Source organism: Equus asinus, chromosome 4 (genome assembly GCF_041296235.1).
Source record: "Equus asinus isolate D_3611 breed Donkey chromosome 4, EquAss-T2T_v2, whole genome shotgun sequence".
Classification (NCBI taxonomy): domain Eukaryota; kingdom Metazoa; phylum Chordata; class Mammalia; order Perissodactyla; family Equidae; genus Equus; species Equus asinus.
This window is the reverse complement of record NC_091793.1, coordinates 106,294,061-106,310,591: the sequence shown is the minus strand read 5'-3', so window position 1 is coordinate 106,310,591 and position 16,531 is coordinate 106,294,061. Positions and strand designations below refer to the sequence as shown.

Sequence of the window (16,531 nt, the reverse complement as noted above, 5' to 3'; positions counted from 1 at the left end):
GTGGCACCTGATACAATGTTCAGTATTTATCTAGGCAGAGAAAGTAGAAAACACATTCCTTAACCCTGTGAGGGTTTGCACTGTGACGCATTGGTCCCTTGCAAGAAATATTAATAAAATAAATTTCCAATTGTCTCCAATTTACCCTAAAGATATCAAATAATGGGTCTAATATATGGATTTTTTTCAAAACCATGTATTTATTATCAGAGTTGTAAATTTTCACTAAAAAAAATTTTTTTTTGAGAAAGATTGGCCCTGAGCTAACATCTGTGCCCATCTTCCTCTATTTTATATGTTGGATGCCTGCCACAGCATGGCTTGATAAGCAGTGTGTAGGTTCACACCTGGGATCTGCACCTGTGAACCCTAGGCTGCTGAAGCAGAGCATGTGAACTTAACCACTACACCTCTGGGCCAGTCCCTAGAATAGACGTTTTTAATTGAGCCACTTTCATGCTTTCAGCCTGATGACTTGATTAATTTTCTTCTATCATTTATTATTTCCTCTCTTCCATTTGCTGCTTCCGCTTTTGGAAACTCAGATGGGACTGATGTTGGAATTCCCTGGATTATTCCCTATCTCCTGAATTTTATTTTGAGTTTTTCTTTGCTCTTTTGCTCTACTTTTTAGGAGAAATTTTTTTGGCACAATCTAAAGTATAGAATTCCATAAATTTTTACATGTGTATATACCCATGTGACCATCACAGAGATCAAAATCTAGAACATTTCCACACCTGAGAATGTCACTTCCTTGTGAAGTACCCTTAAAAAGTAACTAAAATTCTGACTTCTACTTCTTTTCAGCAAACATTCTATTGAATTTTTAATTTTGAAAATCATGCCTCTAATTACCAAGAATATTTGCTGTTTTTTTATTCCTTTTTTTTTTGGTAGCCTATTCTTGTTTAACAATAGATTCTGTACCTCCTCAAATTTCTGTGAGAATGTTAATTCTAAATTCTTAGTTTAGTCTACTCATCTTAGTCCTTCAGTTTTATGTTTGGTAGTCCTTGATTACCAATTTATCCATAGTTACCTAGTAATATTTATGAATGAAAAATACACTGCTGTTGGTCGGGTTTGCTTCTGTTTTTGTATAGGCAGAATATAGAATTCTGTTTACCAAACAAATCCAACCTTGAAAGGGAGGGGTGACTGTAAGCTCTGTGTATGTGTCTAGTGTGTTGTTACGGCTTACATTTTCAGATGTATGGGTGTGGAACAGGCAAGAAGAGTCCACCTTTCTGTCAACTCCACCCTGCGTCTAGCTAAGGTGGAATTGGACATGCTAGTTGTTACCTCAGTTAATTCGGGGATTAATATTTTGGTTTTAGCCTGGGGATAAACCAAAATATTCTGCTTCATACTTCAATATAGAGGGCGAAGTGGGAAAATGTGACCTTAAACATTGTTGAATAGATAATCCTTGGCTCAGTCAACTTGTTTTCTGCCCTACTTGCACCAAGTGCCAGGTCTCTGACTTCTTTACTAGGAATATTTCTTTCTCTGTTCTAACGTTCTCAGATGAGTGTTCTAGGCTGTGGTTTCTGCTCTGATCTCCTCACTAGGGTAATCTCATCTGCTATCTCTTATTCATATTTGTGAAAACTTTTTAGTGTCTTGCTCTGGTTTTCGATGATGTCATGAAACTATTCCCTACTGTACATCGTTGTTTTCATTGCAATGGGCATTTGGAAGCCAGGGAGTGATAAATACATGAGACAAGACCATTGTCATGAACTGGAAGCTGATATTGCTTTGACTTGAATGGTGTATGAAGAAAAAATAAACTGATAGGTAGATAGATAGAGGATGTATGCATATACACATTGATAATAGACAATAAGGAAAGAATTCAGATCAAATATTTGCATATCTATTTTAACTGTAGGAAATACTAGATAGCAGGGTAACACTTTCACTTTTTATTTTCAGTAGTTGTCCAAGTATTTTCTAATATGAGATTAAATGGTGATTTTTCAGAATAGTCATGAGAACACAAAAGTTGTCTTTGTGGGCAATATTGTGATCTCACTCCAAAGAAGATGCAGTCATAGTAATATTAATAAGAAGTGGAAATACAGTAATAATATATTTTTCAAAATTGCAAATTAAACATGAAGAGAATAAATATTGATTGATTTTATTGAATATGTTAAATTCAGCTCAAACAAATTTAAATGCCTATTTTTAAAGTACATTTTTTTCTGGGTAAAAAAGCATGACATTTTTGTTGTAAAAATTTGAAAAATAAAGAAAAGTATAAAGACATTAATAAAAATAATCCATAATCTCTCAACTAGGGGTGAGCTTCATTGAACACATTGTGCATTTAATTTCAGACTTTATTTCTATATATTTTTTAAGTTCAGAGGAATACATATGTTTTTGTGTGTGTAACCTACATTCCATTAATTATCCTTTATAACATTTTTATAACTCATTAAGTAGTTTTTGAAAGCATTCTTTAAAAGCTGCTCAGTTTTTCATCCTATGTTCATATTTCATTTGATGAAACCTTGACTGTTAAGACTTTTGGATTGATTACAATTTTTCAATATTATAAAAACATTGCAGTAAACCTCTTCATAAATATTTGAAGACATCTGAGATTATTGCTTTTGGATAAATTCCTAGAAGGGAGGTTATTTGGCAATAAAAATGAATCAACATATTTAAGATATGTATTTGATAGATATTGCAAAATTATGCTCAAAAAGTTTTCACAGGGGCTGGCCTGATGGTGTAGTGGTTAAGTTCACATGCTCTGCTTCAGTGGCCCAGGGTTCATGGGTTCAGATCCCAGGTGCGGATCTACACACCACTTAGCCATGATGTGACGGCATCCCACATAGAAAATAGAGGATGATTGGCACAGATATTAGCTCAGCAATAATCATCCTCAAGCAAAAAGAGGAAGATTGGCAACAGATGTTAGCTCTGGGCTAATCTTCCTCACCCCCCCAAATAAAGTGTGCACACATCATTTATTGCCATCATCCAGATAGGGGGTAATGATTTCCCCTATACCCTCAAAACTAGAGGATGATCACAGAATCTGATCAGAGTCTCTTCCACTTACTTTCCAAAGACCCTGATGTTAAGCATGTGCTTAGTGTCTTCCTTCAATTTAGCAGGATCAGGGAAACATCTCCTATGTGTGGTACCACTGACATCCATCACCCCCTGCCACTGCTGTTTGTATATACTTTAGTGACTCAGAAACTATGTTGAGGGTGTGCATAAATAGAGAGAGAGTAAAGGGAAGAAAAAGAGGGAAAAAAGAATAGGAATAATGGAAGAGTGGAATTGGTGACTGGACATCTGAGTTCACAGCATCTACTTACCTGAATTTCTGTCAAATCTTGAAAAAGCTAACCCCCTCCAGTTGAATGTAGGATGTACAAAAATACGAGTTCTTCAGCCACCTTTTCTCCAAGAGACCAGGTATATGTACAGTGAAAGTCTGCTGAGGCAAGTAACCACTGCCCCTCACCTTTATGATTTCCAAAAGTGTTGAGGAATCTCCCAAGCCCAGGTGGCAGCTGTACTCACTGCCTTATTTCTCTATTGATACAGTGCAATTTCTAAAAAGCTTCTTCTAATTCTGGAATCAAGTCACCTGGTTTGTGACCAAAGTTTTATAATCTATACCAGGCTTAGACTTTAAGTGCTAGAACTAAACGTTAGCTTCTCCTGAATTAATCTTAGACAAGAAGCAATGTCATGTTTATACTTAGCTTATAGAGACTCATAAGGTGATTGGTGTTGAATATACACATTTGTTTCTGTTTTACTAGACTTTTTTCTTCTTCTCAAGGCAATTTTCACGATTCAATTTTCTAGATCGTTTTTATAATAGTTTTATTGAGGTGTAGTTTATATTCCATAAAAATCACTTTTTTGAAGTATGCATTCAGTGGTTCTTAGTATATTCACAGAGTTGTGCAACCATTGGTATTATCTAATTTTAGAACATTTTTATCACCCCTGAATGAAACTCCATTCCCATTAACCATTAACCCCCTAACCATTAACAGTCACTCTCCATTACCCCCACCATCCAGCCTCTGGCAACAAGAATCTACTTTTTGTCTATGAGGATATGCCTATTCTGGATATTTCATACAAATGTGTGGCCTTTTGGGTCTGACTTCTTTCACAGGATTTTCAGGGTTAATTCATGTTATAACATGTGTCTGCATTTAATTTCCTTTTGTTGTAAAATAGTATTCCATTGTGTGGATACACTGTACTTTATATATCTATTTGCCAGTTGATGGACATTTGGGTTGTTTCCACTTTTTAGCTATTGTGAATAATGCTGCTGTGAACATTCATGTACAAGTTTTTGTTGGGACATATGTTTTCAGTTCTGTTGAATATATACCTAGTAGTGGAATTGCTGTGTCATGATTCGCTCTATCTTTCATAATTCACTCTATGCTACTTTGGATGTGCACATGCAATGTCCCTTGATTTTCACTATATTCTTTTAAAAAAATCATCTCAACTTTATTTTACGTCAAAATATATGTCTCTTCTTACTGGTATTGAAATAATAGAGTAAATTATCTTAGTAAAATATTTTAAAACCCAAGATAAACAGTAAACACAAAGTCAATTCACTATCCAAGTTCTCTTCAAAAGCAATAATATTAGCTGCTTGTGGCCAGCAGAGTGGACTGACCTTGTACTTCTTTTTCATAAGTGTATACTTCCATAGTTTTAAATCCACAAGGAGACATGTGTTTTTATTTCTAAATGTGCCATTGTATGGGTTTTGACATATTCTCTCCCATGAAATGCTGCTGTATATCTACTATTTATAAGAAGTTTTTAGTTCTTCACCATTGGAGAGACTGATAAAAGAATCCTGAAATTTGTATTGCAATGTTTGAGTGACGTCAGCATCATGGCAGATGAGTTGTTCCCTTTGTCTTTCCCTTCTAAGTGACAACCAGAGGACATCCATTGAACAACAGACTACTCCTTACACAGCACACCAGAATGTGTGAGAGATCCATACATCTATACAGCTGAAGGTGGGTGGACTGGACCTCTGAGAGGCAGTGAAACCAAGGGAGCAGCCCCTTGCTCCTCCCATGGTGATGGTGATCCAGAATGCAGATACTCCAGGCAGTGTTGGTGGTGCACTGACCTGAAGTTTCAAAAAGCACACTGGCACACACCAGCAACCAGAGGCTGTGGTACTCACAACTTAGTCCCTGTACCTCCCTGAGTGATGGCAGGTGGCACCTGCAAACTGAGGCTTCAGGAGCCACAGCAGAACCCATCCATGACACAGCCCCCAGTGGCAGCACCCTCAAAACCAGCTCTACCAGCACTGGGGGCTGCATACAAGACCCCAAGCCCCTGGCAGCAACAACAACATCCATGAACCCAGCACCCCTGGCAGCAGTGCTGCCAGCACCCCCAGACAACCATAACCTTGGAGCAGCAGCACAGGTGATACATAGGGCAGCAACACCCAAACCTGTGGAGAACCAGTAAGAAAACACGAGACCCAGGTGATCCTGGAAGCAGCAGAAGTGCTCACAGCCTGGTGATTGCAGTGGCAACACCCATGACTGCAGTGACATCAAAAGCAGCAATGCACAAGCAACCTTGGAGGAACAAGCAGCTCAAGGAGGGCACTGACAACACCTCAGGCAGAGGCAGTGGAGGACGAAAAGTGCAGGCTCTCAAGTACAACCAGAAGCAACTCAGAATCAAAGTAACCAAATCCTTACCCAAATAAGAAAGGTGTTTACTACCACAAATTTGCTGACAGGATCAACTCATCAAGTACCATGGAGAACTGCAGTCACACAGTAGAACAGAACAAAAATAATAACTCTCCAGAAACCAAAGTTGAAGTCACAGAACATTGTGATCTAACTGAGAGAGAATTCAAAACAACTGTCATGAAGAAACTCAAACAGTTTCAAGAAAATTCAGAAAGACAGTTCAGTGAGGTCAGGAATAAAATTAATGAACAGAAGGAGTACTTCACCCAAGAGATTGAAACTCTAAAAAAAAAACTAAACAGAAATTCTAGAGATGAAGAACGCAATGAGATGAAAAATAAAGTGAAAAGCACTGGAGTTAGAGTAGACTATATGGAAAAGAGAATTAGCAAGCTCAAATATAGAAATCTAGAAATGATTCAGGTGAAAGAGGAGAGAGAACTAAGATTTTTTTAAAATGAAGAAATTCTATGAGAAATATCTGACTTAATTTGGAAAAACAACATGAGAATAATGGTATCACAGAACAAGAGAGGGAGAAAGAAGCAGAAAGCTTATTCAAAGAAATAATAACTGATAACTTCCCAAACCTGGGGATAGAAATAGATATACAAGTACATGAAGCTAATAGAGCTCCTAATATCTCAATGCAAAAAGACCTTCTCCAAGGCACATTATATTAAAACTGTTAAAAGTCAATGACAAAGAAAGAATATTAAGAGTGGCCAGAGAGAAGAAAATAACTTACAAAGGAACCCCCATCAGATGATCAGCAGATTTTTCAGCTGTAGAGTGTTCAGAAACTCTACAGGCTGGTAGTACATGGAATAGTATATTCAAAATGTTGTAAGAGGAAAACTATCAACCAAGAATACTCTATACAGCAGTTATCCTTCAGACATTTTGCCCAGACAAACAAAAGCTGAGGGAGTTCATTGCAACCAGACCTGCCTTACAAGAAATGTTGAAAGGAGCCTTCCTGCCTGAAATGAAAAAGCAAAAGTATACAAAGCTTTGTGCAAGGTGATAAGTAGACAGATTCAGAAAATTGTAGTTCTATATCAGAATAGGTTACTAAACACTTAATTATAACATCAAGTCTAAAGGGAAAGAAAGCATCAAAAATTATTGTAACAACTTCAATTTGGTAACAAATTCACAGCACAAAAAAGGATAATTTGTGACAAAACATAGAAGAGGAAAAGGAAAGGACAGAGTTGCATAGGCAAATGGAGATAAGATGCTATCAGCAGAAAAAGGACTATCTCATCTATGAGATCTTTCACACAAACCTCATTGTAACCACAAAATTTAAAGTCAGTGTAGAGTCACAAAACATAAATAAAGAGGCAAACTGAGAAAAACATGACAGAAAACCACCAAACTGAAGTGACAGACGGCAGTACAGGGGAAAAGTAACAATGGAAATATAAAACAACCAGAAAACAAAATATAAAATGGTAGTATTAAGCCCTCATATATCAATAATCACTCTAAATGTAAATGGATTGAATTCACCAATCAAAAGACACAGAGTGGCTGAATGGATTGAAAAATAAAACTCAATAATATGCTGCCTCTGGGAGACCCATCTTAGCTCTAAAGACAAACACAGGCTCAGAGTGAAGAGATGGAAGATGATACTCCAAGAAAATGGCAACCAAAAGAAAGTGAGTGTAGCCATACTTATATTAGACGAAATAGACTTCAAGCCAAAAAAGAACAGGAGACAAAGACGGACATTATATAATGAGAAAAGGGGCATTCCACCAAGAAGACATAGTGCTTATTAATATATATGCAGCTAACATAGGAGCACCAAAGTATGTAAAGCAACTATTAACAGACATAAAGGGAGAAATTGACAGCAACACAATAATAGTAGGAGACTTCAGTACCCCACTTACATCAGTGGATAGATCATACAGACAGAAAGTCAACAAGGAAACATTGGCCTTAAATGAAACACTAGACCGGATGGACTTAGTAGATATATATATAACATTCCATCCAAAAGCAGCAGAGTACACATTCTTCTCTAGTGCACATGGAACATTCTCAAAGATAGACCATATTTTGGAAACAAAACAAGCCTCAATAAATTTAAGAAGACTGAAATCTTATGAAGCATCTTTTCTGACCACAATGATGTGAAACTAGAAATCAACCAAAAGAAAAAAGCTGGAAGAGTCACAAATACATGGAGACTAAACAACATGCTACTGAATCACTATTGGATCAATGAAGAAATCAAAGGAGAAATTTAAAAATACCTAGAGATAAATGAAAATGAAAACACAACATACCAGAACTTATGGGATGCAGTGAAAGCAGTACTAAAGAGGGAAGTATATAGCAACACAGGCCTACCTGAAGAGACAAGAAAAATCTCAAATAAACAGTCTAACACTATACCTAAAAGAATTAGCACAATAATAACAAGTGAAGGCCCAAATCAGTAGAAGGAAGGAAATAATAATCAAAGCAGAAATAAATTAAATAGAGACTAAAAAGAAAAAGAAAGGATCAGTAAAACTAAGAGCTGGGTTTTTGTGTGTGTGTGAGGAAGATTGGCCCTGAGCTAACACCTGTTGCCAATCTTCCTCTTTTGCTTGAGGATGATTGTCACTGAGCTAACATCTGTGCCAATCTTCCTCTATTTTGTGTGGGATGCTGCCACAGCATGGCTAGGCGAGTGTTGCTAGATCTGTGCCTGGGATCTGAACCTGCGAACCCCAGGCTGCTGAAGTGGAGTGCCCTAACTTAACACCTATACTACCAGGCTGGCCCCTAAGAGCTGGTTCTTTGAAAAGATAAACAAAATTGACAAATGCTTAGCTAGACTCAGTAGGAAAAAAAGAGAGAAGGCTCAAATAAATAAAATCAGAAATGAAAAAGGAGAAACTACAATAGGTACCACAGAAATGCAAAGAATTATAAGAGATATTATAGAAAGTTATAGGCCAACAAATTGGGTAACCTAGAAGAAATGGATAAATTCTTAGAATCATACAACCTCCCAAAACTGAATCAAGTGGAAATAGAGACTGAACAGACTATTCACAAGTAAAGACTGAAACAGTAATCAAAAACACTCAACAAGAAAAAAATGACCAGTCTGATCAAAAAATGGGCAGAGGATCTAAACAGACATTTTTCTAAAGAAGCTATACAGATGACCAACAGGCACAAGAAAAGATGTTCAATATCACTAATTATTAGGGAAATGTGAATCAAAACCACAATGAAATATCGCCTCACACCTGTCAGAATGGCTGTTATTAACAAGATAAGAAATAACAAGTGTTGGAGAGGATGTGAAGAAAAGGGAAACCTCATACTCTGCTGGTGGGAATGCACACTGGTGCAGCCACTGCAGAAAACACTATGGAGATCTCTCAAAAAATTAAAAATTGGAATACCATATGACCCAGCTATTCCACTTCTGGATATTTATCCAAAGAACATGAAAACACTAATACAAAAAGATGCATGCACCTCTGTGTTCACTGCAGCAATATTCACAACAGCCAAGGCACGGAAGCCATCTAAGTGCCCATGAATGGATGAATGGTTAAAGAAGATGTGGTGTATATATACACAATGGAATACTACTCAGCCATAAAAAGGACAAAATCGTCCCATTTGCAGCAATATGGATGGAACTTGAGGGTATTATGCTAAACAAAATAAGTCAGATGTAGAGAGACAATTACCACATGACTTCACTTATATGTGGAAGATAAACAAACACACACAGATAAGGAGAACAGGTTGGTAGTTACCAGAGGGGTAGGAGTGGGGGGTGAAAGGGATAAAGGGGCACATATATATAGTGACAGACAGAAAGTAGACTTTTGGTGGTGAACTCCATGCAGTCTATACAGAAGCCGAAATATAATGATGTACACATGAAATTTCTGTAATGTTATAAACCAATGTGACCTCAATAAAATAAATTTTAAAAAGAAATGAAATGTTTGCAACTTTGTACTTAAATCGGAGGAACTCACCACTTCCTATTACCTAGGATACTCTCTCTCCTGAACACATGCCTCTATCTCTGTTTCTACACCAGGATATCAAAAAAGGATGTGAGTTATTTAGGCTAGTTGAAGTCTCCTTTACTACAGTGAAACTAGGTTTGTCTTTGCTGTATGATTTGGTGTGATTAGTGTCCCTTTTTAGAATGTATCTTCCGTAAAGGCAAAAACTGTGCTTTCTCCTTACTCTCACAGCTCTAAATATCTAATATAGTAACACGCCCAGAATAAGTAATTGGTAAAAACATTTAAAATGAAGATGGGCCAGCAGATTAAAAAAGAAATGTGATGATACATGCCATGACAAAATACAGACTCAATTTGTGATAAACCATAGAAAGAGCATCTTTCATAAAGGCTAGATTTGCTTTATAAATTTTTATATAAATTTATGTTGCTAACTGATTATTTTTCTGCTGTTTTTAAACTGGTTTTCCACCTCTTTTTAACATACATAGATTTCTGGTAAAGGTGGTTTTTGTACTGTGTCCGAATAACTGAGGGGAAAGTCATCCATTTTGTTTTAAGGATAATTGAAGTTTATTTTGTTTGACATGGGAATAGGAGAAACCTGGAAAACCATAATTAATTTCAGGCTTTCCCACCCCTTTCTGTGACTGTATATAACCTGTGTTGTCACTACTGTGAATGTTTAATTTTTATATTTAGCATTGGAAAATAAGATAGCAGACCATGGCTTCTTTTAGTTCTTCTTCCCTCTGTGTGTGATGATATTATTTAACATACAATCTTTAAAGCTGTTCACAGTGGGTTGACACAATGGAAATTGGTGCGTCCCAACTCTCATGCAATCCTAATGCAAAAAAAGAAAGAACACAACATTTTTATTTTCTAATGGAGGAGTTATGAAGTTACCTTGACTTTTTAAAATTAATGAGTCTGTTTTTAAAATAGAAACTATTATTTTTCAAACTCTTTTATTTAGAACATTGCAAAATACTAATATATAGAAATGAAATTTTTATTTCATATTTTTCTTTTCTGTAGCTTTTTTAATGTTTTGTATACACATATAAGTTAATTAGGGAAGTTATGGTTTGAATGCATATTATAGTGGGTTTTTTTTCTTTTTAATTGAATCTATCACAAATATTTCCCAAATTTCTTTCCTTTGCTTTGTTCTTCCTAAAATATTTGCCAAAATTGTTTTTAATTGAAAACAGAAATACATTTTTCTGATTTGTAAAGGGATATGTATTTATTTGAAGAAAATATAAACGTCTAAAATAGAGTAAAATGATCTTCCACCACCTCATTTCACAGAAATGAGTTTCTCCAAGACAGAGGAGTGAGAGTGTGGGCATGTTATGAGATGTAAGACAGAAGAGGATCAGGTGATCAGAGAGGCAAGAGGAGAACCTGAAGAGTGGTGTTATCAGAAGCACTGTCATAAAGACTTTTAACTGAAGAAAGTTGAGTTGAATTGCACCAAAAGTGAATGCAGATGAAAAGTAAACAGAATTAAAAATTTTTTTTCATCATTTTCGCATTTTTTTCTTTTTTTTTTTTTGAGGAAGCTTAGCCCTGAGCTAACCTCTGTGCCTATCTTCCTCTTCTTTACATGTGGGATACCTGCCATAGCATGGCTTGATAAGCAGTATGTAGGTCCACGCCCAGGATCAGAACTGTCAAACCTTGGGCCACCGAAGCGGAGCATGTGAGCTTAACCGCTATACCACAGGACCAGCCCCATCACTTTTTTACTTTAAAAGCTATGAAGTGTTAAGTTCAAATTTTTAAATAAAGATGGTTAGAGAGCATGGAAACTAAGTCTTGCACATAGTAATCACTTAGTAAATGCTAATTCAACATGATAATTTTGTGAACACATTACTTCTTGTAGTTGAAACCAAAAATCTGTTTATTAGTAGTAGTATTTTTAATGTGCCACCTCTGGCTGGCAAAAACTTAAGGCTTTTTTTGTTTCCACTTAGGCCTCTTACGTAAGGAGCTGAAGGGGAAATGAAATATACAGGATGAAAAGATGGCAATGTTGCCTCCCCCAGGACCTCAGAGCTTCGTCTACTTCACAAAACAGTCTCTTGCCCGCATTGAACAACGTATCGCTGAAGGAAAAACAAAGGAACCCAAAGAAGAAAAGAAAGATGATGATGAAGAAGGCCCAAAGCCAAGCAGTGACTTGGAAGCTGGCAAACAGCTGCCCTTCATCTACAGGGACATCCCTCCAGGCATGGTGTCAGAGCCTCTGGAGGACCTGGACCCCTATTACGCAGACAAAAAAGTAAGTGTCTTATGATCGCAGTGATGCAGTCTCTGTTTGCTTCTTTTGTACAGAATGATGTTTTAAATTGAGATTAAGTACAATTTATTGAAAAACCACATCATGACAAAAACGTTCAGTTAAATATATATGTAGGATATTCAGAATAGGTACTTCTAATTTTTCGTCACCACTGGTCCTGTCACTGACATACCATTTTGATTTCCTTGGTTTCTTAAATGTGTTCAGTAAAATGTTCTGCTTTTTTGGACATGGTACAAATGCATACTTGGAGGAACAAAATAATTGTCAATTTGATAAATAAGACCTGGTGATATGTCCAGAATGCATCTGCAGGGAGGTGACAGCTGAATCCATGGGAATATGTATAGTCGCTCAACTCATAATGGAGTTTAGAGAGTCGCTTCGTTTAGGGTGTTGGAGAGAAAGAGGAGTCTGAGATGGTCAGAGAGGTAGGACGAAAACCAGAAAATTTTCCATTGTTCAAAAAAGAAGGGAAGAGAGTATCACATAAAATTACCCAGAAAGCTGAGGATAGAGAAAGACTATTGGAATGAGCAAGGAGGATGAGTTAGTCACTTTTTGCAAGCAGTTTGTGTTAGGTGATGGAAATGAAAGCAAGATAGTGGTGGGTAACAAGTATGAAGGGGAAGTGCTTGGCAGTCCATGCATGCTGAGAAATTTTCCACCAGAAAGATGGTCATATGAAGCACCAAATAAATCAAAAACCTATATGAGGCACCAAATAAATTGAAAACCTTTTTAACGTAGGGTATAAATAGGACATTTGAAAGTAAAGAAAATTATTCTTGGCCAAAGAGAAAAATATAGAGTTGGAGTGATGTAGCTAGTTGCTGATGTTAACAGACAAGGTACAAGCTACAGATCAGATTGTATTTGCAGTGGAAAAGTCAAGAGAATCTTATTGTCTGAGTCTTGAGGGGAAGACAGGAGGATGGATTTAAGAGTCTGATGGGTTGAAGTAAATGGAGACACATCAGAGAAAATGCACGTAAAATGGTGTCAACATTTTTCTTACTACAGGAGTCGAAAATGACCTTTGAGAGTCAGTGTTGACAGCAGCAGAGCAGAACTGTTGACTGCATTAAGGAAATGGGAGAAAGTTTGAAACAACTTCTATAAAGGGTATTCTGTTGAAAATGAGAATGGGATTACAATAATTTCTGACACAGTAGCAAACACAACCAGGTTGAAGTTGACAAAGAGGAGACAGTAAAGGATTAGGTCAGCAGGTTCCATAACTTTCTCCAACAATGCTTTCTTTGCTGCATGGCATCTGCAGACTTATATTTGAGAGGTCAAGAAAGGCAGGATAAAGTCCATTAAAAATAATTTTGATTTGTTTGTATAAATAAAAGGGAATATTTCTTGATAAGACATGTAGCAAATAAAATAAAGAACATATTTGCAATGTCTTGAGAAATACAAAATGTGATGTTAATTTTGATGGTAGAACTACCTCAGTGGTCGTTGCTATGAATAGCAATACCTAATATTTTGCTTCACATTAAAACCAGCATCTCAACGAGTTGACAGAACAGTAATAGAAAACGGGATACCTGAGAAGCCCTTGAAATATTACACAGCATTCTAATTAATGTCTGTATTCTGACACAGAAAGGAAGAATGCTATTATGTATTGAGGGTCTCTGTGTCGGGCACTGGATTTTTTATACAAATTAGCACATCTATGTATCATAAGCTGGTGAGTTAGGAAGTAATACCCTATTTTTAGATGAGACTAAGGGATTGGGGAAATTAAGTAACTTCCCAAATGTTACATGCTAGTAAATTTTGTTGTAGCTTTTAAATTCAAGTTGGTTTGACTCCCTACTGAGATATTCTATTGTGCCACATTTCTTAGTTTAGTTTAGATTTGGTCATATAACAACTTTGCAAAAATGAACAAAATCATGAATGAGTAAATAATGAAACAGGCAAAATAAAAAGTACTTTCTGATTTTACTTCACCCAGAAAAATTTCTGGCTCTGCATGGATATCTACTGCATTTCCCATTTCCAAAGGGGGCCTGGACCAGCTACCCCTTATGGAGGAAAAGGATCTTTCTGGAATAATCCCCAAGTCAGAGATACAAACTAATATTGGCTTAAAATGACTTGGGAGGTAAAGAGAAAATGTTTGAACTTGGATAGAGGACAATAGACATTAACTAATGGAGAAATTTTAGCTATGTGATAGACTAATTTAATAGAGAAGGTTTGGGGTAGAACTCCAAGCCCTTGAGTTGGCCCCCAGCTTCTTTCAAATAGCGCACCAACCACATCAAAAGCCTAAGCCACACCCGCATCAGTATACTCGGGTAGAACTAGGTCAAACAAAGTAATCTATTTTTTCATGGTCCTCTATTCTTAAAATGTGAACAAATGCCCAAAGGAATGATGGAGTCTTTTTATTTTCTTATGATTTGGAGCTTTAAATTAGCAACGTTTTATGCCTTGTCCTAACTCCTCAAATATTCTTGATAAAAATAGTTTTGACTTCCACTTAACGGCTTTAGGGTTGACTTCTCCGCGGATTGATTCTTTTTATGTTTCATGTTATTCATACTAATTGACACAAATTTTATTCTGCTACATTGTGTTCATTGCTTATATTAAAAATCTTAATGAGGGACCGCCTGGTTGCATAGTGGTTAAGTTCGTGTGCTCTGCTTTGGGGGCCTGGGGCTCGCAGGTTCAGATCCTGGGCACGGACCTAGCACCACTCATCAAGCTGCACTGTGGCGGCATCCCACGAAAGATAGAGGAAGGTTGGCACAGATGTTAGCTCAGCAACAATCTTCCTCAAGCAAAACGAGGAAAACTGGCAACAGATGTTAGCTCAAGACCAATCTTTCTCACAAAAAAACGAACAAACAATAACTCCAACAACTTAATGACCCCTAATTTGGCCTGAGTTCAGATTTTAATTTATATTTCAGTGTAATTATCAATGCTTTGTTAAAACAAAGAACACTTAATAAACTAACCGTAGAAGTCAGGGCTTTATTTTTATGGGTAAATGTGTATGGTTTTATGTGATGAATGTGTAAGTGCTTTGTAATAGTGTCATGTGGTACCTTTATTATAAGAGAAAGTTTGTCTTTAAGAAAGAGTAAATTACCAGTCACTCTTGGCTATTGGTATTAAGAGGACAGGTACATTGTCTTGGATGTCTTAGAACATATCCTTGGTGCCTTATCTGTTCAGCCTGTAATATCAGCAGCTGCTCCCACCATTTAGTAAGAATTTACAATGTACCAGAAACTCAATAGCGTCACAGACAATAAGTGCTAGCTCTCAAGCTGCTAAATGGTGGATCTGGTGTTTCAAATCATATCTGTCCACTCCAAAGCGTATGCTCTTTAAGCACCATAATTCTCTAATTTTATGTTCAACAAATCCTTAAATAAATGAGCAAAATGAGAAGAACTGATTCAGACTTTGACATCTAGGCCTTTGTTAGTGGGATTTTAGAATTTACTAGAGACTGATAGTGATCTCCCAAATTTCATAGGCATGCCTACATTTCCTGCCTACAAGGAACTCCTGGATGTATATAAACCCAAACATTCCTAAAGAAGTTTTTAAAGCTAATGAAAATTGGGAATTTAAATTTAAAAATAGCAAACTAATTCTTTTTTTCTTCTTTAATTTCAAGTAAAGGTAATGCGATCTTGCCAAGGCTAGGCAGTAATGTGATTTTCACGTTAGCCCAGGTGACCTCTGGTTCATGAAGTCTCCCTGATAATTCTAACAGACATGTGACCCTGTCCCCTCTTTACTTTCATACTCCTCCATTTGTACTTCTGTTTGACACCTGTCACATCTTGCCTTGTATTCGAGTTATCGTGTTCTTATTACTTTTCTAGGAAGTAATTTGCATGCAAAACGCATGCCTCATTTATGTTCAAACTCCTTTCATTACCTCTTATGCCATCACTGCTCACTGCACAACTGAGGAAAATAATGGATGAACGAATTTTAAAAAGCACAATGTATTGCTATTTAAGAAAACAATAATTGTACTCAAAGGCGAGGTATTAATTTTAAAACTACTTTTCAGTGTAAAAGTGAACTTTATATTAAATTATGTTTAGACATCACTGGTATAGTGAAAGAGACCAGAAATATACAAGAGCATCTGAAAACAATAGATTCTGGTTTGTTTTCTTGAGAACTCTGCCACACACAATGAAAAAGCAAGATACTCGAACTTATGTCTCTAATTTGGTGAAAAATGTTTATTACCAGAAGCCCACTCATCCTGTATAAAAAAGTCAGATTAAACAACACCAAAAAAGACCAAGTCCGTGTCTTCCAGATTTCACAAGTAATTGCCTGCCAACTGCGGGAAAATGAGACAAGGGTTTGAACTTGGTCTCTCTGATTTCCAAGCCAATCCCTCAGGTTATTTTAATGTTCTGTTGTTGTTGCTGTTTATTTGT

At 36.6% G+C, this 16,531-nt stretch overlaps 1 protein-coding gene across 1 annotated transcript in view; it reads left to right on the top strand.

The window, feature by feature from the left end:
* SCN9A (sodium voltage-gated channel alpha subunit 9) overlaps window positions 1-16,531 on the top strand; it is a 168,903-nt gene that overhangs the window by 65,133 nt on the left and 87,239 nt on the right. The window contains exon 2 of the mRNA XM_044768770.2: window positions 11,755-12,062. Coding sequence (XP_044624705.2) covers window positions 11,805-12,062 — 258 coding nt within the window. The 5' untranslated portion in view covers window positions 11,755-11,804. The remainder of the gene's footprint in view (window positions 1-11,754; window positions 12,063-16,531) is intronic.